Source organism: Hyalella azteca, unplaced genomic scaffold (genome assembly GCF_000764305.2).
Source record: "Hyalella azteca isolate HAZT.00-mixed unplaced genomic scaffold, Hazt_2.0.2 contig16275, whole genome shotgun sequence".
NCBI lineage: Eukaryota > Metazoa > Arthropoda > Malacostraca > Amphipoda > Hyalellidae > Hyalella > Hyalella azteca.
In genome coordinates, this window is record NW_025946100.1 from 176,687 (window position 1) to 197,621 (window position 20,935).

Genomic DNA, 20,935 nt, shown 5'->3' on the forward strand with positions numbered 1-20,935 from the left:
TGCATGGACCATCATAAAAACAATCATTTTCTTATTGTTATTGAATACGTCGATCTACTCAGACGTGATGATCACTTAACATGAATTGTATTCTGTTATTGTTATTTAAGGCAATGCACGTTTACGGAAGATTTAGTTTTTTGAAGAATGTCGTATGGATTGATTTATTCAAAATTTGTTGCCGTTTTCATTTACGCGATGAACCAAGTTAGGAGGGTTTCTTAAGGGGCTCTTATATGTTGTTCATTACATACGGTGCATTTGGGCGCATTTTGTTATTTTCTTCCAATTTGTGACTACCGATATGAACTGTACTAATTTTTTATTGTTTATTATTGCTATACGTTATAACCAGTCATGTTTAATCATCATGTATAAATGTTCCTTTTTATTGCTGAATTTTATTTTTCGAGGTGCTGTAAGGATATGTAGATTCTCGGGTTTTCATTTAGAAGCTTGTTTGTTTAATAGTAATGTACAGCCAAGTAATAAAATACAAGCTTCGAGTTTATTTATGTACGGATTCATCTGGAATTCCCCGTTATTGAATAGTTCCCTTAGATAATGAACTCGTGGCCTCTAGAATCACTGTCAGCTTGTGGCGCCTTCTGCCTTAGTTCTGGTACTGTGTAAGATTTTTTTGTGGCTTTGATGCGTATATATGTAATTTCTGTAATTAAAGATTACAGACAGTCTTACTCACGCATCAGTTATCAATTTGCCTAATTCATGTAATTTTGGTGCCAAATTATCAAAGAACTTGTAGCTTCCGTTTCAAATACTTGCAATTATTTTGATTACAGATTTGCTGTTGACGATATATGGCGTTCAAGTTTTGTTGAACGATCTTTTTGCTTCGAGAATTAGAAATATTATTTTCAGCGCGCTTATCTTGTTACTTTGACTAAAATTTTTGGTCGTATCTAGTTCGTACGTATACATGTGTTTGTGGCCTTCTTAGTATAATTTTTTAGATAATTTTCTTTTCGTACTTTTTCTTAATTCATTTAAGGTTTTACTCGGTGTGTCCCTGTGAATTTCGGAATCATAATTTATTTTATAATTTCTCGTTTATATTTATTCTGTTTTGGTGCTCGCTTTCTGTTTCTGTGAGTTTATTATAGAAAGAGGCTCATTGAGAGAAGCTCCAACTTTACAGGGATTAATATTGTCTTGTATGTTCTTTGTCATGCGTCCGTTACACTAAATGTTTACTTCAGTAATTATTGGAAGATGACAGATCGCTAATTGAGTGATCCTTCACACATTCTTCTTTCTTAATTGAATGTTATAAAGCTCACTTATCATTAGCGTTCCGCCAACAGCAGTTGTGCGTCTATGCAAATATAAATGGTTACATTTAGTGTGATTGATGATTATAACAAGGCCTGATCCTTTTGAAGTGTCAACAATAGTAATTGATTTCTGCTATTTCTCAAGCTTCTGTCGGAATCTCCCAAATATAAATAATTAATATAAATTGAACCGGCTATATTTCATTTGAAGAATATCGAAAGCACATATAATATTTGCGCGGCAAATTATATTTATTCTTCGAGCCAATATTCCATAGCTGTTATGTTTGTGACGCAGGTTGTGATGAATTTCTTTGATGAAAACGGCAACTCCCGAGCTCGTCGACGCAGCAGCACTATGAGCAGACTTGAAGTAAGCAGTCTTTCAATTCATGCTTTTGTTGCGGCTGCCACGGTAGGCACGGTTCATAACCATACTGCCAGGCATGTGCCAGTGACGGTCCAGTCCAATATTCTTTAACGCATTTCTATATGCCAGCCGTGCAAGGCACCTGCGATACCCATGGCTTGAATGCTTCTATGGAAATGCAGTAAAGAATATTGGACCGTGACTGGTACCTATATGTCTGGTACTTGCCCGGCAGTATGGTGTGAACCCTGCCTTAGAAAACCATGACGGCAACCGCGAACACCCGCGTCCTGTGGCTCTGGCTGTAGTAGAATAGATACCTGCACTATGTATACACATTACCCACCCATCCCCATTTTTAATTTTATTTGTGCTTCAGCCTGCGAATTTGACCAATACATTCTAACGAATTTTTTTGCTCGTGTAATTATTAGGACACTTTTCACGTTCTAATGGTTTTCCTGTTGAAGTTCACGGTGTGAGTTTATGCCCATGTCTGCTATTTTAAATTTCGAATCGTTGGCATTTTTTGATTCTGCTTGATGTTATAGATGAATTTAAAGCATAAGTCTCGGATTTTGGTTACTACTATGTTTACTTTATATATTCATTGTTTACCTGAGTTGCGAGCCTTCTAATTGGTTTAATAAATGTCATGTTTTCGCTGAATTTGTACAAGTTATTTCGAACGAGCTTACGTGATATTTTTTGCCTTGTATTAACATGCACTGTAAAAATTATTTATGCTTTTGTTGCGTTTGTTAACTTTGTATCCGTATCTTTACTGGTTTTTAGTTTCCTAGGAAATTAAAGTACTTTTCTCTACACAAACTTGTCGCTTTTTTAGCATTCTAGTTCAATATTGATATTTTTTTTAGCCATCGACTTTATGCTGTACACCTGCTTGTGAGTGAGATGAATTTACTCCATAAATCCATGCATTTCATTGTTTCTATTACGTTGTTGTTGTCAGTATTTGTTTGGTTTTTAGATTCTCTTCTGTGCACTGCAGTATTATTTTTTCTCTGAATATATATAAGTATCTGGCAGAGCTTTCTTCGTTCACTGTTATTCTAGTATGTTCTTCACCTCGATTGTTCTTTGATTTCTTATTCTTACGTCCTGGGCTTGATCTACGTTTATGCATTGTATTACAGTAATGGGTTCATAAATAACGGAAAAGAACGCTTATTAAAATTACGACTCCGATCGTACCATTAGTGTCCGGATTACAGACAAATGTGGGGTTTATTATTTGCGTCGATAGCGCTGATAAGGATGGACACCATATTTCTGCTGACGATAAGATAACGTTCGTCATGCTTCAACGGCGCATAGATGCGTCACTCATTGCTTTTGTTGGCTATGACAACGTTCCGCATTCTGAGAGAATGTATGCGTTGTGTTCTGTAATTTAAATTCTGAACGTTGTTCTTGCTTTTCTGTTTATATATTTCTCCCGCCGAGTACGTGCGTCACCAAACAGTATTATCTGAATTTGTTTTTTAGCTGGGTGCGCTTGGACCTATTTGTATTCCTTTTGAGATTGGATTGACAAACGCCTCAAGTGGGAACCCGAGAGCGTGGCTGTCAATCTAAAACCACATGTATTTTGCGTACGTGTTATGAGTGTATTTTTCATTGAAAAGGTCATCCGCAACTTGTAGAAATGCAGCCTTCTGATAATCCTGAAGGAGCTTGCAGCTCGAGACGTTGTTTGATATTTGACTGAGCTCGGCCATAAGGGCAGAACCACTGTCTCTCTCTCTGCTCTCTCTTCACTCGCTCTGTAGCAACTCTCTTTGCCTGATAGGACTTTGCGGTCGGTCTCGGTCAGTGTTGCTGCGTCAGCTGTGATGTGTGGTTGCGACGGTCTGGCTTGGTGAATTTGTTCTTCGAGGGTCATGATTGAGTGCTTTTTTATCAATTAATACGATGTTTCCCCATTATCCATAATTGTATTGATGGAAGGAAAAGTCCAACTCTCGTGGCGATTTTTGTTCATGTGCGCACATTCCTTGGATGGCCATGACAATTGGCAGGGATAATCATAGCAGCTGACGACCATACCGTTGTTGGGTGTCATCACGCTGTCTGGTTAGATCATAAATATTCTGATGACGTTATCACTGTGATAAGATGTTACTTTCGTCTGTACGTTGTTCCTACTTCTGTCCACGGTAGGGAAGGCCTTTCATAAATACGAGTCCGATAGTCGCAAGTTAATGCTGAATAAAACCGCTCTCTGTCTGGTGTGGCAGTGCCGTACACGTTTATTTGAAGGACAAAGATACCTTTGTCTTCCGACACGGATGAAGCAATTCAGTATATATAGGATTCCGTTGATTTAGGAAATAGTCTGCAACAACCTGGTGTTTCTTCATATCAGTCAAGTTAATGGAGGCGCTAATGCAAAACGGCTTTAAATGCATTCACGTTTTCAAATTGTGACTATTTTTATTTATGGTAGCAGAGTAGATGCACAAATTTAATTTCTGAGCCACTTTCAAAACTTACGAGTCCATCGTACTCTAACGTAGCCGTGGACACAGGATTCTTTAGGACGTACCTTCCGCTGACCGACTAGTGCTTTCACCACATAATTTCTCCACACCTTCCTTCTCAGCTGGCATGGCCGTGGTGGTAATTTCGTTTTTCTCCCTTTCACATGTTAACCAACTCCCACGTTTATACATCTTGACTATCTTCAAGTTTGGGTGATGAAAAAGTGCAAATAATGCAGGGGAATAATATGCCATCATTAGCATAAAGAGAAACTGAAGAGTGGGAGCAAGACTCGCAAAGAACCATGGCTCTTAGCGCTTCACATGCGTTAGGATTTGATGCACACGCTTTTTGTCCAATGTAGTTTTCTAGAAAACTCTATGGCGTGCCGCTATACTAATTTAAAAATTATGCGTATCAGAAATTTACAAAAAAATACAGTGCTTGTGAGAGGAAAAATGTGAATTTGAAGAATCATTATGTATATTTTGAAAATGCTTTGCTGAGAAACTCGATCGGATAGCCGTCGACCATTGTGTCACACGATCCGCTATGCTGCGATATTGCAATTAACACCTATCATTCTAACTTCTTCTATGCGTGTTTTACTGTGTCAAATATCCGACTGTTCGCTTCCAGTGTAACTTGATGACATTCCGCATTGTCGTGTAGAATTTCATCTGTTCTTGAGTGAGGTGAAATGGATTTGAGAATCCCGAGTTGAAAGATGAGTAATTTAGATGTAGTCAGGCGATTTTTTGTCATTAATACTTTTCCAATTCATTGCTTTTTTATACTTCGCTGTCAACGAGGCATAAGACGCCACTGTACTCAACTTTCCGCATTGCAATAAAAAGTAAATAAATAACAATAACTTTAGTTTGAAATATATTATTTTTGAGTAATATGAATAAGTATTGGATTTCCGTAACTACGATGTTTCTATTGTGATGAGTTTAACACACTGTTAACTAATTCGTCAATGACGGTAGACATTTCAATTCTAGTGTATCTAGTTTTTTTACTTAACTCTTCATTTGTAAACGAACAACAACAATTTGGCTTCGTACAAGATTTTAAACTTTTCAATTCGTTGTTTTATAGCACACGCATCATGTTTTAATTGATTAATTCAATGCTATAGACATTTAAACATGGACAATATTTTTAGCTTGTGTTGTGATTTGCTTGATTGTTAAGGATACTTCGGACGTGAATGTTGTACTATAAGAGTGTGCGCTTTTTTTTCGTTCAGGATTTCAAGTCTGTATTCAATCTCAGTTTAAATTCTGCGATATGAATTTTTGAGTGAATTTAAAATATACAATCAGTTTTTCGGCGACGTCATCGAGGTTTTTTAATCATGAATAAACGAAATTTTGTTGAAAATTATTCGGGTCACATCGATAGCGCGGTCATAAATAGACGCAGCTCTTTGCCCGCTTGGTCAGTGGGCCAGAGCTCGGCAAGCTGTGAAGAGGAGGTGCCGTCTGACGAGTCCTCAGGCTTCAGTAGCTTCATCACTTGGGCCACAGTTGGCACCAGCAAGCCTCCTCACCCTCCTAGGGCTGTTGTTGTGAGTTGACTTTAATATCTCTGAGCCTTCCAAGCCCAGCCAACAGGGAGGTAATGATAAGGCTGATAACAATAGGCCAGTAAAGCTCATGCTGTGAGGTTTCAACAGCTGAGCACATTTCGACCGCCGCGCAAGTCCGGGTTCTGTTTCAGCCATTTAATACTATTTATGTAAGTAAGAGACCAACAGAACATTACATAGAGGTGCTTTATTTCAGTATCAGTCGATAACATATAGCGACTCGCCACCAGATAAGAAAAGATGCTATTAAATCTTACCGGAAATTTAATAGTAGGATGTTTGTGGTTCGTGATTTTGAGATATCGAGGCTACAGCTTGTGTGTCGTTGAATTTCGAAATATCGTGTTATCTTATTCAGTGCAATTACATAACCACTGTGATAAAGTAACCGTCAAATTTGAGCATTCTCAATGTTAGGTATACTTGCGGAGAAAATATACATTTGTGCAATTTTCTAATTTCTTCGAGCACGGTTAGTGCATCACTCCACCAACTGTTTATTATGGCTAAATAGTTGGGCTGCCGCCTGTACGTACGTGGTCAATTGACGCTTATGTTTTTTCAGTGTTCTGTATTGCTATCAGGCTTAGATTTACGCTCGAATTTATTCTTTGTGCAACAGTGTTTTCTATTGTTTTTTCTAAGAATTTAATTTTTCCGTCTTTGCACATTAATGTTGATTTGTACGCAAAGTTTACTTATTTTTCACATTCGTGTTCGATGTATTTATCGAAGAGTAAAAGTATTGTTGAGTGCTGCATTGGATTTATTATTATAATAATTTCAATTTGTTAATAATTGTCTTCTTATTGTTATCTGTCATATATTATACCCTATTATCAACTTTATAGGCAGAAACCACGGACTATCGTTTACTTCAATTCAAGGCTACTGTGTTATTGACTGGAAACATGGGAGCGTAGAAAAGTCGATAAAATGAAGATAAAAAATTATGTTTTCTATGATTGTGAACTTGTGTTTTAATTTGCAAGTAAATAATGCAAGCCACAATTTAAATTTGTGTGAGGAATTTATTTCTTAATTTTCAAGTTTAAAATTTTGTGGAAGCTTCAATGAACAATTTGAAAGGTTTCAAGCAACTTTGTATATAAAGGTATATTATAGTCGATGCATCTATTAAATTCAATACGCGATTTCTAGTAATAAAGAAGTTTTTCTCTGTAAGATAGGTTGTGGCTGAAAATGTTAAGCGTTCATTTGATTTAATTGCTTTCATTTATTGCTGGTGGAGGTACATATGAGATTCTTTAGTAAGAGTATTTAAAACTTTATTTGTAACTGTAGAAAGTGGAAGAACGCGGAGTTAAATCTCCCGTATTTTCCACCAGATTTTTAAATGAGAGTATTAAAAGATTTATTCATAATTGCAGAAGGTGGAAGAACGTGGAGGTAAACCTCCCGTATACCGCGCCCGGAGTGGTACCCTTGGTGTGGGTGGTGGCGCCTGCAACCCTGGTGCTGGTGGTGTGTTGCTCAGGAAGGTTGGAGGCTACCACTCTGAGGGTTACTTCTCATCTGACCAGGATGAGGACGCTCCTCGGAAAACAGGCGAGTTTCAAATAATTATGTGAAGGTTGTGAATTTTTAATGTAAATGGATGATTTGTTGTTGCTGTGTATGTAGGCATCTGTAATGCACATGTAATGTGCTAAAATCTACAATGAATGAGTTGTTTTACAATGTATGATGCATCCAGTTGTGTTGGGAATAAATGGTTCTTTGCTTATTTGCGTCAGTATAGTGTTGAACATAAAGATGAGCGTATTGTACGTACCTAGGCGACAGTTGTGCCGTTTGAAGTCAATTTTTCAAACTGCAGCTCCGCTAACTTAGGTGTAACAAACTGAAGATTTTAAATCATATAGTATTTACATGTAGATTTAATTTTAAGTCATTCAGGACTTTGAATTATAAAATTTTATGGAATTGTAAATTACATTTTTCGGCGAAATTCCAGCTGATCATTTCACATTGTAAATTCTATTTTGAAGTATTGAAAAGTTAATTCATTTCCGCAAGTATGAATAATTATGAGATTATGAGCTTACGGTACGCTTAGTTGCGTAAAGCCATTGCTTCACATTACGGTACCTCTTCCTTTGTTTTCTGAACAATAAGCAAGGAATGCGTTATTTTTTAGCTCGTCTATTATATACGGAGATTGTTGGATGTAATTTATGTTTATGTTATACAGTAAATGCTCAGAAATCCTTTCGTATTCACATGTTGATGATGATTGTATCCAAGATTTAAAAATTTTTATTTTCCATGAACTACCTATAGCCAGTGAAAACACACGAAAATAACTAGGTATGTATTGTACCTCAGATGCAATTTAATGTCTCCCCAACTGTACTGATAAAAAAGTAAACGTTTCCCGACTGTGCTGATAAAAAGTAAACGTTTCCAGACTGTGCTAACGCAAAAGTAAACGTTTCCTCTTTCGTGCTGATGAAGAAGTTTATGTATCCCAACTGTGCTGATAAAAAATAATAGTTTCCCGACTGTACTGCCAAAAAAGCAAATGTTTCCTAACTGTGCCTACAATGGAGCAAAGGCTTCTCGACTATATATATAAAGATTTATTAAAATATTGCAGATGTGAAGAGTCCTCGCTCACCTCGTACTCCTGATGCCGCCAAGTCACCTGTTGTTGTAACGCTCGCAAACGGCGTCCCTAAATCTCCGTCCCAGGACTTCTCCAGAGCCTCATCCTCTTCCCTCAGGTGACATGATAACATCCCAGCAAAGGTCTACTTCGGTCATTCTTATTCTTTAAGCTGAAGTTCAAATAAAAAAAATGATTATTCGCCAAAATTACAAGTATAAGCACGGGTTTGTTGAAACCAGTTTATATTTTGGAAATCCTGCTGACGTTTTTTAACGCAACTCAGAGGCCGACCAGCAAGTCCCGATCTCGGGGCAGCTCGCCGCACCTCCGCCGCAACCATCACTCTCAACGAGTCCGCTAACTTCCTTATAGAAAAGATGATCAACTCTACGCCTGAAACTAAGAGGTCAGTTCACCAATATAATTATAGGGGAGATGATGAACACTATTTTGGATTATGAGCTGAAACTTAGCTCATACTAATTTCTGGGAACTTGTTAAACTCAAGAATACGGAAAAATTTAATTTTTATGGCAAGATGCCCACCATTCGGCAAATAAAGGTAACCTCTATCCTAGGTTCAGAGCATTATTTTATCAAGTTTCGCTAAGAATCGGTGATGGGACAGATTTAGCCTAATATCTGCTCAATGAAAATGCTTTATTATGTTATAGCACACTAATTTCATTGTTTCAATTTTCACTATACAAATCCTTGTAGACTCGGCTCAATCAAAAATATGACCCAATACGCATAGTATCAATTGAAGATTGAATTTCTTGAGCAACTTGCAAATTTCATTTGATATAGCATAGATTTTTTTGATGGTTGAAAATAAAAAACATAATTTTTGAATTCTTTTAGAAACTCCTTTGTTTACAATAAATAATGGAGTTCAACTTGACTACGTCCTAGAGGGTTCTTGTGTGAGTTTGCTGTTACCAGCTTTCCGTTTTCTTTTCTATGTTATTTAGCTATCGTAATGTTTTTATTTGCAATGACACGACTGCGATCTTCCTGTACGAATTAAATTACGTTATTAGGCTGTATAAGTTACACGACGGTATCGCTCTTATAAGAAAATTATGTTGAAGATGATGTTTAAATGATCAAAAATTGTCTTCCTTGTTAGAAAAAGCAGCGTTGGCAGCCGACCTGGTGATAGCGCACGGACCTGCTGCAAGGGGCTGGACAAGAAACCATCTGTCGCCGACATCACTGGCAGGAGTAGTAGATCTTCTTCTGAAAAAGGCAGCAAGGTAACAGAATCTTATTATTATGCTGAATTGACATTGAAACACTAAGTAAATTCATCATAACTTGAGCGAAAATTTTTAGAGACCAGCTTCTTCATCAGTTGGAAAATTCGAGAACAAGTGCAATCAACAGAGAAAAGCCAACTTTACACGGAAAATCAAATAACGGAACAAGTTTCTGAACACCCAAACAATTGTGTTAGGGTGGGACTTTGGTGGTTATTGTCCTTGCAGCTTGAAATAGATCACAGAATGCTTGGAAATTTTATATTAACATTGTTTATTTTTGAAATCGATTTTATGAACTTATATTTGTTTGAGAGTGGATCGGAATAGATTCTTTTGGCATATTCCGCTCTTTGAATATCTCCTCCACCATTTTTGATTTTACTGTGAAGTAAAAAGTAAAAGTTTCGCTGTAAATTAAAAACATGAAAAATATGTGTGAACTATAAAATGAGTTCTGTGGTGATTTGTACATCACATTAGTTGGACACGATTTACTAATTATATTTCCGCCTCCAGGGCAGCTCAAAGATGGACGGCAGGAAACAAGAGGATAGTACGCACACCAATTGCCAGCCTTTCAAAATTGACAGGCTCGCAGACGACATGGCCAGAGAAGAGGTGGGATTCTAACTTGTAATTCTTGTTTATAGTCATACCCTTGATACCGTTGATGATGCAACAAATGTGACATCCCATTTGGAGTCAATTTCGATACTCATTGGCATTGGTATTTTCATGTACATCGATGCAATGATCAGATTACATTTGTTCATGAATATACTAGTGTCAATAAGTTTTTGGTCTTCGATCTCCCAAAAAAATTTAAACAGAGATCGATTTTGTAATGGCACTATCTTTAATAATTTTAAACTTCTTCTTTCGAAATGGAAACTTGAATAACGCAAAGGGACTGTTGATTTGATTTCGTATCGGTGATTTATTGCTATTATTCTTGACGTTACTTTTACATTTATTATTCTTTTCAGGATGAGGTGAGTAACGCCGGTACCTACACAATTTATTGTTATCATCCCTCATACTATGTTATCCTCTTCAGGATGAGGTGAGTGAGGCTGGCACCTACACAATTTATTGTTATCACCTTTCATACTATATTATCCTCTTCAGGATGAGGTGAGTGAGGCTGGCACCTACACAATCGACAAGGAGTCTTCCCCTGACGCGGATAAGCCTCAAGCCGACATCGAAGGCGCCTTCAGACACGCCGCGCTGGCTGAGGAGGCGACGGCGTACGGCAGCGCCAACACGCCGCTCTGGGACACTGCTGAGGTTATTACAACATTCATATTAGCGGTGTCGGCGTTGATAAAGCCATTAAACTTCTCGAATATTCTGAACATTGCAGAATTGTTGCAGCTGTTGCGGGTCTCGAACATGCAGCTCACTGCCCCAATTTTACTGCTCTTAACCGCCTAGCCACCTCACCGATTTTGATCGAACTGTCGCAGGGAGCTGGGATCAAGCCCATAACTTGATGCTCTAATCTTTGTACTCTGAACTGTAATCGAAGGGCCATAACCATGAAGCTCGCGCGATGCAGAAATGATGACTTAATTGTCTCGCCTCAGTTTGAAATGGTTATGTTCTTATTCGAGCACAATAGCACTCTTTATTCTTGACTGTTATCCCCTTTGGAACTCGAAACTTCTCAAAATGCCAAGGTGGTACAGTGAAGATGTCTTCTGTTGTAAAAGACGGGAAATCACGTCCTGGATTATACGATTAAAATATTTATTTTATCAAAATCTTGTATCTAAGATAGCTCAATTTATCCCTCGGGGGCTGAAATTGTCTTTCAATGTGAATGAATTGCTGTGGTATTCATGTCATCTGTAAGCTGTTGATTTGCTTTAACCTGCTAAGCGCTTTTTTATGAGTTAGAGCTACAGTTGAGCTTGACTTGAAGCCACTGACGTGCTCAATTTCTAGACTCAAAATGCTTGTTAGTCTTTGCACTAGTGTTCATTTTCGTGATTCCAGTCCATCCTCATTTTTCCCTTCACCCAACCGTTCCCTTCTCACGCAACTGATGTTAATAAATATTCGATTTCTAATTGAATGTAATTACTGAAAATATGAAATATTCATTTTTCATAATTGAAAAAAAAAACTTTTCCCAACTTCTAAACTAGCACCCATTACTATTGTTCTAACCAAGCGTTAACTGTTGACAGATGAATAGCGGCATCAGTCGCAGTAGCCCCAACTGGATCCAGCAGTGGGCTGCTCAAGTAGCCGAACAGACGAGTGGGGGGGATTTATCAGACCCTAGTAAATGCAATGAGCTCCCTACATTGAAGTCTTCTCACACCTCTACGAGATTAGGCAAAACCTCTCATCTGCCATCTGCAGTTGGTTCCTCTGCCGATAACGACCATCTTCGGCCGCGCCGAAAACTGCCAACTCCTCCGTCCCTAATGCAGCAATCTTATCCCTCTAGTGCTGCTCGTAGTAACGAGCTCGCTGAGCTCGAGGCCCTTGCCAAAACCAGGGTAGGTTTGAACCTTGTGCCTAGCTTAGTGGGATGTCTCTTAGTGTACTCATTTGTGATAAATATTTTAATCGTTCACGGTGTGTTTTTCGCTCATATGTGCCCGAGGCACAGTCAGATGTAAATGGTGCGTTGGTGGAACGTACGTGTTACAAATAATTGGTATAGATTACACTATAACAAGCTTAATAAATATGCCGCGCTCTAGTAAATAAATAATTAATATTGTAGATGATTCTGGGATTATATACAAATTCAGTTTCACACCGTATAGTTACTGTATGACCAAGTGAGTATTCTCGAATCTTAATGGATGGTTGAATATGAGATAACCTTGGAATTGTGATAAAAGTTGTCACCCGTATTAAATGAAATGATGCCAGTATTGCAGATCAGTTTGGTCGGACTCAAATAGTCATGGAGATAAATGATATCACAATACGACTATTTCAATCTTTGTTTGCTTTTACCATTCAAGTTTTTGATAACTGGAATAATTATATTCGTTCAGTGAAATAGAATATATGAAATTCAATTCGTGGTGCAGCGACTTTAGAAATTTCGACCTTTCTCTGCATCATTCATGTTTTTGTAAACTTTTGTACTGCATTCCGCCGAGTTCTCTTGGCAGCCATTCCTCCCACTTATCTTTGTTTACCAGTTTTTCTCTTTATTTTCAAAACAATTTTTCTTAAACGTGCTCTGTAATATGGGTGGGTGTCAATGCATATGATATATACTTACTACTTCGTTACATATGCAGGTTTCTCTGGTATTTTAATACAGTTATAATATGGAAATAATTTAACTGCCTTCAGCTCCTGCTCTTTTCAATCTTATCAGTATACATTAATTAATCAACGAGCTCAGAAATATTCCGAGCTTTATCACAATTTATGTCTGCGTTTTAGTCTCCTGTCTGCTCTAGTTTTTTCTTTGATTTTCCCTTATTTGTTTTCTATTGAGTTGATTAATATGCACCGAATTGTATCTTTTGAAATCTTACTAACATATCTTTTTCTGTTCCCTTTCCTTTCTTTTTCTAATTTTCAAAACTCCTTTTCTTTCCAATGTTATTCTTACTCACAAACATTCCTTGAATTAACGATATTCTTGAGTTCAATTCAGTTTTTCCTTCATTTCACGCTTGCTAAAACTGGCACCACCTTCTTTCATTTCGGCTCTCTTGCGCTTTTCTTCGTCCCATTTGATGTTGGCGCCTGCAGCTGATGTCGTTATGCGATGAGGCGGACCGTGAAGCTCTTCAGGTGTTGCAGGACACTGAGACACGGAGTTACCTTCGTGACACTGAACACCTGCTAACATCCCTACAGGCTCGCGTCACTGACAACACTCCCATCACTTCTTCTGGTGGATACAGGATAGCTTCCTTCGAGTCGCATGACTCGGGAGGAGACTCTGATGTGGACACAAGTACATCCTTCGCCTTACAAGAGGATAGAACTCCTGCCCTCCGATCTAAGCTGAAATTGTCCGGACTGGATAGTTCTTCGAAAGGATTTGGAGCTGCACTCAATAACTCTAGAACCTCCAAAGTTGACCCAGTTGTTTCCTCTCATCTAAAGCGGGAGCGATCCATCGTTTCCGAAGGAGGGTATGCCAAATCCTTATTGCCTTGTACAGTAACTAATCCCATGTCCAAATCACTATGCCTGGTAGGTTGTACTAACTCTGAAGCCTTGTGTCAAGGCAGTTGTTTAATGACAAAGTCTCTCACGGAAGAGATACCAAACTCAGAAGCGCTCGGTCAATTGAATTGCACGATTACAAAGCTACCGGGCCAAGCAAGCTGTACTGAGCGGGACTCGACTAGTTTCACTGCAGAGAAGAGTGAACTATCAGATAGCAGTAGCGAGACGAGTATGAAGACGCAACGCAAGACCATGAACAATCCGCCTCTCAAGTACAATAGAGCCTTTAGGTAACGTAATTCTATTATTCTGCGTTTGATTGAACTTGATTTCTCGACGTCCTTGCGTGTCATCTTTTATTTAGTTAGTTTGTTCTGTTTGTTTTATGTTGCGGACGTCGAATGTAGCTTACAACTTCGTTATTTCACAGTTTGCAAGCTTTCTTTAATTTACCGAAAAATTCAGTAATGGTTTTGCTGTAAACCTTTTCTTAGCTCGCTTACTAATTGCAATTGTGTCTGCTTTAGTAGCGTATTGATTTCATATTCATCCGTCGTGCAGTTGGTTTTCAGTGATTTTTGTTAACTATTTGCATAAAATTAATCGAATTTTGAGTTTTATTAAAATTTATAATTCTATTAATTGTTTGCGTTTTAAGCATCTCAAAGTTTTCGTGTTGCAATATTTGTGTACCTACAATTATATTATATTGGCTTTTCCCTATGTCATCCCGTTTTTAACCAGCCCTTGAATTCATAATGTATTGTGAATAAGTCATCTATAAAATATACCTAATATCGAAGTATAGTTTACGGTGTTGAGTTAGGATAGTCAAGTGTGTTTTTTCAACTGTTTGCCGAGTTGTGTTTGTTAATGATAGAAGATTATGTTGCATTCGTAACCTCTACTCTTGGTTGCAGTTTAAGAAGAGCTCGGCTTGGTGCCGACGATGTTCACAACGCCCGTCAAGCTCCCCTCACCCCTACCGAACGTCGCAAACAAACATCTCCTTTACTCAGATCTTCCAGCGCTGCTGCCGTGCCCCGAAAAACGCCTCACGTTCGCAGCACAGGAGGCGCCACGGTCCCATCTTCACTTCAACAGGCAAGTTGGGACACGTCAGAATTGGGTCGTAATTCAGTTCACCCGAGCATGAAGTCGGCGAATCAGATGAACAACACAGTTTCGTCTGGCTCAAACTTGAGCTTCACTTCGGTGTTCATGAGACCTCCTTACAGCTCTGGCTCATTCGCTAATTTATGGAACAGCTCCAAGGCTGTCCCGGCTGTGAAGAATGACTCATCGGTTGGTGCAAGCCCTTTTGCTCGGACTGATGGCGGCAGATTTAGTCTGCGGGTGCCAGCTGCATCGGTGGTAGGCTGCAATTTTTGCCGCTCTTACTGCGTCCTCAACACAATAATCCTGGCTTCTTGCAACCTTAATTTGTGCTTTTGTCTTTGGAACTTATCTGCGTACTCAATGCTTATAGTCGACATTTATCAATTGGCAGAACTGTTTTAATTAATTATTTTACATGTCATGATGCAATTTAACGAATTCATATTTCTACAGCGATGAATATAGTGGTTGATTAATTTTCAAATGGGGATATGGTCGTTCTCTCTCATGAATCTTGTTTTCATCTCGGCTAATTTATCCAATAAATTTTGTTGTATAGATTTACTGAATTTGATCTTGAATTTTTAATTTAACTGTCGAATTTAATCACATTTAAGACTCGTCAAAATATAAAAACTTTCCAATCATATTCGAATCCGTTGATTGATAAATTCGATGATTGTGATTATTCTCTCACCTAATTTAAAATCTCGTTATTTTCCATTTTTAAACAAATTTTTCATACATCATAAACGAAATTTTATTCAACGCGACCTAATTCGAATTTGAATACTGATTTCGTCACATTAGTGTATTGCTCGCATGATTATTCCTATCTAATCTCCGTAGATTGATTCAATAATTTTTCTCGCATTAAAAAATAATTATCCCTTGATTCAGAACATGTTATTAACGTTAATCGACGCTCTTCTTTTTCGATTGCAATTGAGTTATTCCGCCGCTAATCCATAATATTAATTTTTACATTTTTAGTTACAAATGAGGTTCAAAATACGGCTATAGTGTGAGCCGAGTTCTATATAATGTCTATCTAAAATTGAACAATTTTTAAAGATACGACATTGATTTCAATGATTGATTTGATTGTATGTTTGCAGGGAGTGTCTAAGTCGCCGTCGAGATCGTCAATAAATAAAAAGGATTTCGCATCAAACAAGAAAGCTACTGGCCTATCACGGCCTGGTGCCGCTGCACTCTCTACCAAAGAAGTCGATTTCCAAAACTGGAAGAGACGGAAAAATTACGACCCCATGAAAGCTGCTAAGGATGGGAGGCAGAAGCAGCTCGAGAAACGGAATACTGAGAAGATAACAAACGACAACATAACTTCCTCTGACAGAGGCTCTCCGAGGTTTGTTGAATCGTTCACTGATGTATTTGATCATTTAGTATTTAGATCGATCGTTTAGTATATGCTTGCAAAATTCTTTGTACAGTTATCAAGTCTAAGATTCTATTATTTTCACTTTATGCGCGCTTGGTTATTGTGTTCATCATATTGTTCTAGCGGAGATGTTTCTGACGCTTGATGCATTTTAGTATGGGAAAGTTTTGAGTGTGTGATTGAAAGAGATTTTTATTTCATGCATCATTAATATTATGCATCATTCTTGTTTCCCTTAATCCATAAAATTTTTATAGGTTTCTGCAATTATTTTTTTAAAATTTTTGCGTATCTCGCTGGAAGTTATGTTAAATCATATAGGAAACATTATCGCCTTATTATTAAATATTATCGTCTACAAGATGCAGCACATGAATGTTTGTCTAATGGTTGCACGTCGATACAAACGCCGCGTGACATTTTGTCTGCCGAAGAAAAGCTAATTTTTATACACATTGTATGCGCGATTAAAGTGTATTTTTTTGCCTTGAGTGTGTTAATTGTAGTTGTCATTCAGCCCTCCAGGGTCGCTGCTTCGCTCGGCTTCGTTCCACGGCACTGAAGCGATGCTGGGAGGCGGCAGTCGGTGGCCGAGGTTGCCGCAGAGCTCATACATTCCGCCCAACACGTACACCAGTGAAGACGACGGGCCTATGTCGTATGATGAGGAGGTATGACAATGAAACTCTGTGTTCTCATGGTATCCCATCCATCAGAATAACATTTCCTTTGTGTTTCCTCATTATTGACAGTGTGCGTTCTAGGCGAAGATGTCCCCAGTCCACGCTTTATTAATCTACAAATGATTGGTTTGCTATCATAGATTGTTTAAGTGTAAAGTAGGAAGGTAGATAGAGTGTAATCTCATAGTATAAGTATATTTGTTTCGTTGTCGTCAGGACAATGATCATTTCGTTTGAAAATTATCTAATACGTTCGACAATGCTTAATATTTCTGTTAGATATACAATCTTCATTGACTTCGTAAATGATTCATCTAGAACTTGAAATGCAGAACTGCTGTTAACAAAGCTTGTTATTGATTCTTAACTTTGAAGCATTTCACTACTGCCTAGTTTCGTCTTAGAATATTTCACTATGGTGTCTTTTAACGAAATTAATTTATCCACTTTTACAGTCTGCAGTAAACTGCTTGCCTCGTTCGTCGCCCTTACGAAGATCACCTACCAGCCCGCATCAGCTCAGCCAATCACCGCACGCCTCGTCACCAAGCCACAGCGCTGCTGCTGCCAGAAGACGACGCTCGTCTTACGCTCACTCCGACGACAGCGAACACGTGCTTTCCTCGCCTTCACGCAAGGTACATATCACCTCTTCAGTCATTCAATTAGAGAGAACTATCACACACACACACTGCTTTTTTCAGAGTGCATGTTCACGAATCATCTCTTCAGGCTCTCAATTAAATAGAACTATCAAACACACCGCTTTACGCTTTTTTCGGAGTCCATGATACATGAATCGTTTCTTCTGTCTTTCAGATACGGAGAACTATCACTCACACCGTCTTCATTTCGATACAATTAGTCATTTTATATACACGGTTCACTCAAATGTTTATTAACATATTACATAACATATTAGTCAAATGTTATGTATTATTAAATATTAACATATTTCAAAACTGTCAATTTTCCTTTTTATGCTGATGGGGTATATTGAATACCATTATCGCACAAGAGATTTGATAGAATCATCACTCAACTATGGCTAACGACGGTTTGGCTCGGTGCTCAGTGCATTATGCTTGGAGCCGTTAGTTGCTGGTTCGAGCCTCAGCCAACTGTGTAAAATTGATATGACTGATGCCCAGTAAGCTGAGAAAATATTGTGATGTTGAGAATTGTTACCAGTCCTGACAATATTTGTTATTTGACGCTATAATTTGTTATTCGACGATATAATTATCATTTTTATGACCACAGATGACCGTGGAGGAGACGGGCAGCGAAGGGAAACGGTCGCCACTGAGCGTGGGAGGCGGTATGACGTCATCGGCTGGGTCGAGAGGAGCGGCGCTTCCGTCCAACAGTGGCCGCAATCGTGCCAAGATCGAAGCCCTTGACAACCTCGTCATCTCCACAATACATTCACTTTCCAACAAAGTCAGAGGCACTTCCGAAAATTTACTACAAAAGCTCAAGTAAGTTTGGTGCGGCGCGCGAAATTTACTTCGAACATAGCAATTAAATTCGTTGTGACTGTCTTTATTGATTCAATCGGGACTAATGTATTGTGAATAGTTTCATAATGGAAAAAACCGGACAATTCCATTTAATGATGTAACTGATCACATGGCTCGTAAAATATGCAGATGAAAAAGATACGGACAATTCCATTTAATGATGTGGCTTATCACATGGCTCGTACAATATGCAGATGAAAAACATACGGACAATTCTATTTAATGATGTGGCTGATCATATAGTTCGTACAATATGCTAATGTACCGATGCTAATTTAAAGGACCCAATATGGAGAGGAAGATCGCGATCGAGCAGACCTGCTACAGAATGTCCTGAACCATCTGAACAGCGAGTCGGAGAGCGCGTCTTCTCAAATTCGCTCCACATCCAAAGACCTTTCGGGAATTCTCAAAAATCTGAAGAAGATACAAACTGCTCTCGAAGGTGATTATTTGTCAAATAATCGTAAATGGATAGATGTAATTATAGTTAGTAGAGAATTTGTTGATAAATTTTTTGACGAGGCTGATGTTTTAAATCTATAGGTATTTAACTTATTTTTACTTATGTGTCTTTTATGTATTGTGCTTATGACTTCATTGGATCTGTCATCTGTGATTATGATAGAGATACTTGGCAAAAATGTGCATCGATATTCGCGTTGCAATGAAGTAGAGATAAACAAGACAATATTTCAGGCACCGGTACTTTCTCTTGATACTAATGTAGCTTTCACTTCGTGGTGTGTGTACGCGATTAATCTGACAAATGAATGAATTTTAAGTCCATACTGCAAAAGAGTGTGATGTGGATGACCTGGTCCGTCTTTAATTGCTTTGTGATTTCTGTGAATGATTGACCTCGCTTACGCAGTTAATGGCGAACCAAAACTAGACTAAAAAGCAAATGTATGGCGTGTGCTGCAGTGGTCGTGTGAGTCATGGCAAAAATGTCATATGGGCCGTATGCGGTCAAAGGTAGACGTTCACTTATGATTATGTAGACATAGGTTCTTATTTTACTCTCATTTATTCCCTCATTTTAATCGCTTTTTTTATTCCTTGTACAGTGATAGACCAAGTGATGGTGGAGGGCGGTGGAGACTATGATGATTTAGAAGACATCGACTGGCCGCCCAACGCTGCCGGCTCTGATTATTAACGAAATTTTATTATTTAAGTAATTATCGCACGATTGAATGTTTTCAATTAATCTTTTTGCATGAATTTAACAACTGTAACGGAAGCTAATATATTAGTACTTCATAAGTTTATACATGTATTTAGTCATCAAATTTTGAATGGTAGTTTCTTTACGATTGAATGTTATTCATTACTTAAAATGATCTTTTTGGGTCATTTTCTGGTGTTGTGAATTCGCAACATTTGGGTCGATAAAGTCACTTTCTGATTCACAATTCTTTCATCAAACTTTTATTTCATCTGTGATCAAGGTGGGTCTGATCCACCGTGTTGGCTAAGTTAGGTTTTAAAAAGTAACGAGTAATTCATCAAATCTGTCGCTAATCGCCGGTTGTCGTACAATTGTGTTAATAATGAACTTGCAACATAATTGAAGTAATAAATTAAGATTTCATCGGAGTTTTATCTTTCATTTCTATAGTTATTAACTTGTTGGTCTCGCCACAATGTCAGCAAGCTGATTAATCGAGTATCAAGTCCAAATTTCTGATAATTTTATCCCTATTCGATGTCGAAAAATTTGTTGCGATGAGACGCGTACGATTTTTATGAAAAGAAAGCTCCCATTTTATTTATCAGAGACTAAACTTGGTTACGAATCGTACTGAAATCGCAATTAAAGAACTTGGAAATTATACGTCGCTCATCGTCAATTTCTTTATCAATGATCACTGTAACCCTGCACCGCATGACGCAGTTTCTCGGGACCAAACCAGATCACACCGGATTATGTGTATGACAAACGACTTTTGAATTATCGAAAAATAATTTCTCATTTTTATCCAATGAGCTATCAAAAACTACGCAGTGATGGAAGAGAATTTTTTTATATACTGCATAATAAGTATTAATCGTAGGAGCCGGAAAAAAATGGACATAGTTCAAAGTTGAAAAAAAAATCTTGCCCTGCTCTGTGAATGATTTTGTGAAGAGCATGCATGACATGAGAAACTTAATAGAGTGTATATATAATTTTTATCAAAAGCAATAAAACTTGAGAGAAGTAATGCAGAAGTGAGTTACAATTTCTTGAAGGGAAGAAAATGGAGAAGAAATTTCTTCTTACAATTTGATGAAACTTGAACCATGATCATTTATGAAGGGAAGGGATCATAATTTTGCGAGAGGGACCTGTACCTTGATCTGCCTGGAGGTTACGTAACCATGGTTACGT

At 38.0% G+C, this 20,935-nt stretch overlaps 1 protein-coding gene across 6 annotated transcripts in view; it reads left to right on the plus strand.

Moving 5' to 3' along the window:
* The window catches only part of LOC108679320, a 58,310-nt gene extending 38,152 nt beyond the window's left edge, over nucleotides 1-20,158 (plus strand). For 3 of the 6 annotated variants that reach the window (XM_018167918.2, XM_018167923.2, XM_018167922.2), the window contains 16 exons: nucleotides 1,594-1,668; nucleotides 7,159-7,336; nucleotides 8,388-8,514; nucleotides 8,683-8,805; nucleotides 9,532-9,658; nucleotides 10,181-10,282; nucleotides 10,793-10,954; nucleotides 11,860-12,177; nucleotides 13,403-14,118; nucleotides 14,749-14,932; nucleotides 16,066-16,319; nucleotides 16,870-17,023; nucleotides 17,491-17,673; nucleotides 18,299-18,516; nucleotides 18,840-19,003; nucleotides 19,629-20,158. In XM_018167918.2, coding sequence (XP_018023407.1) covers nucleotides 1,594-1,668; nucleotides 7,159-7,336; nucleotides 8,388-8,514; nucleotides 8,683-8,805; nucleotides 9,532-9,658; nucleotides 10,181-10,282; nucleotides 10,793-10,954; nucleotides 11,860-12,177; nucleotides 13,403-14,118; nucleotides 14,749-14,932; nucleotides 16,066-16,319; nucleotides 16,870-17,023; nucleotides 17,491-17,673; nucleotides 18,299-18,516; nucleotides 18,840-19,003; nucleotides 19,629-19,720 — 3,177 coding nt within the window. In that variant the 3' untranslated portion in view covers nucleotides 19,721-20,158. The remainder of the gene's footprint in view (nucleotides 1-1,593; nucleotides 1,669-7,158; nucleotides 7,337-8,387; nucleotides 8,515-8,682; nucleotides 8,806-9,531; nucleotides 9,659-10,180; nucleotides 10,283-10,792; nucleotides 10,955-11,859; nucleotides 12,178-13,402; nucleotides 14,119-14,748; nucleotides 14,933-16,065; nucleotides 16,320-16,869; nucleotides 17,024-17,490; nucleotides 17,674-18,298; nucleotides 18,517-18,839; nucleotides 19,004-19,628) is intronic. The other 3 variants (XM_018167921.2, XM_018167920.2, XM_018167919.2) reach the window with 3 other exon arrangements.
* The last annotated feature ends 777 nt before the right edge of the window (nucleotides 20,159-20,935 follow it).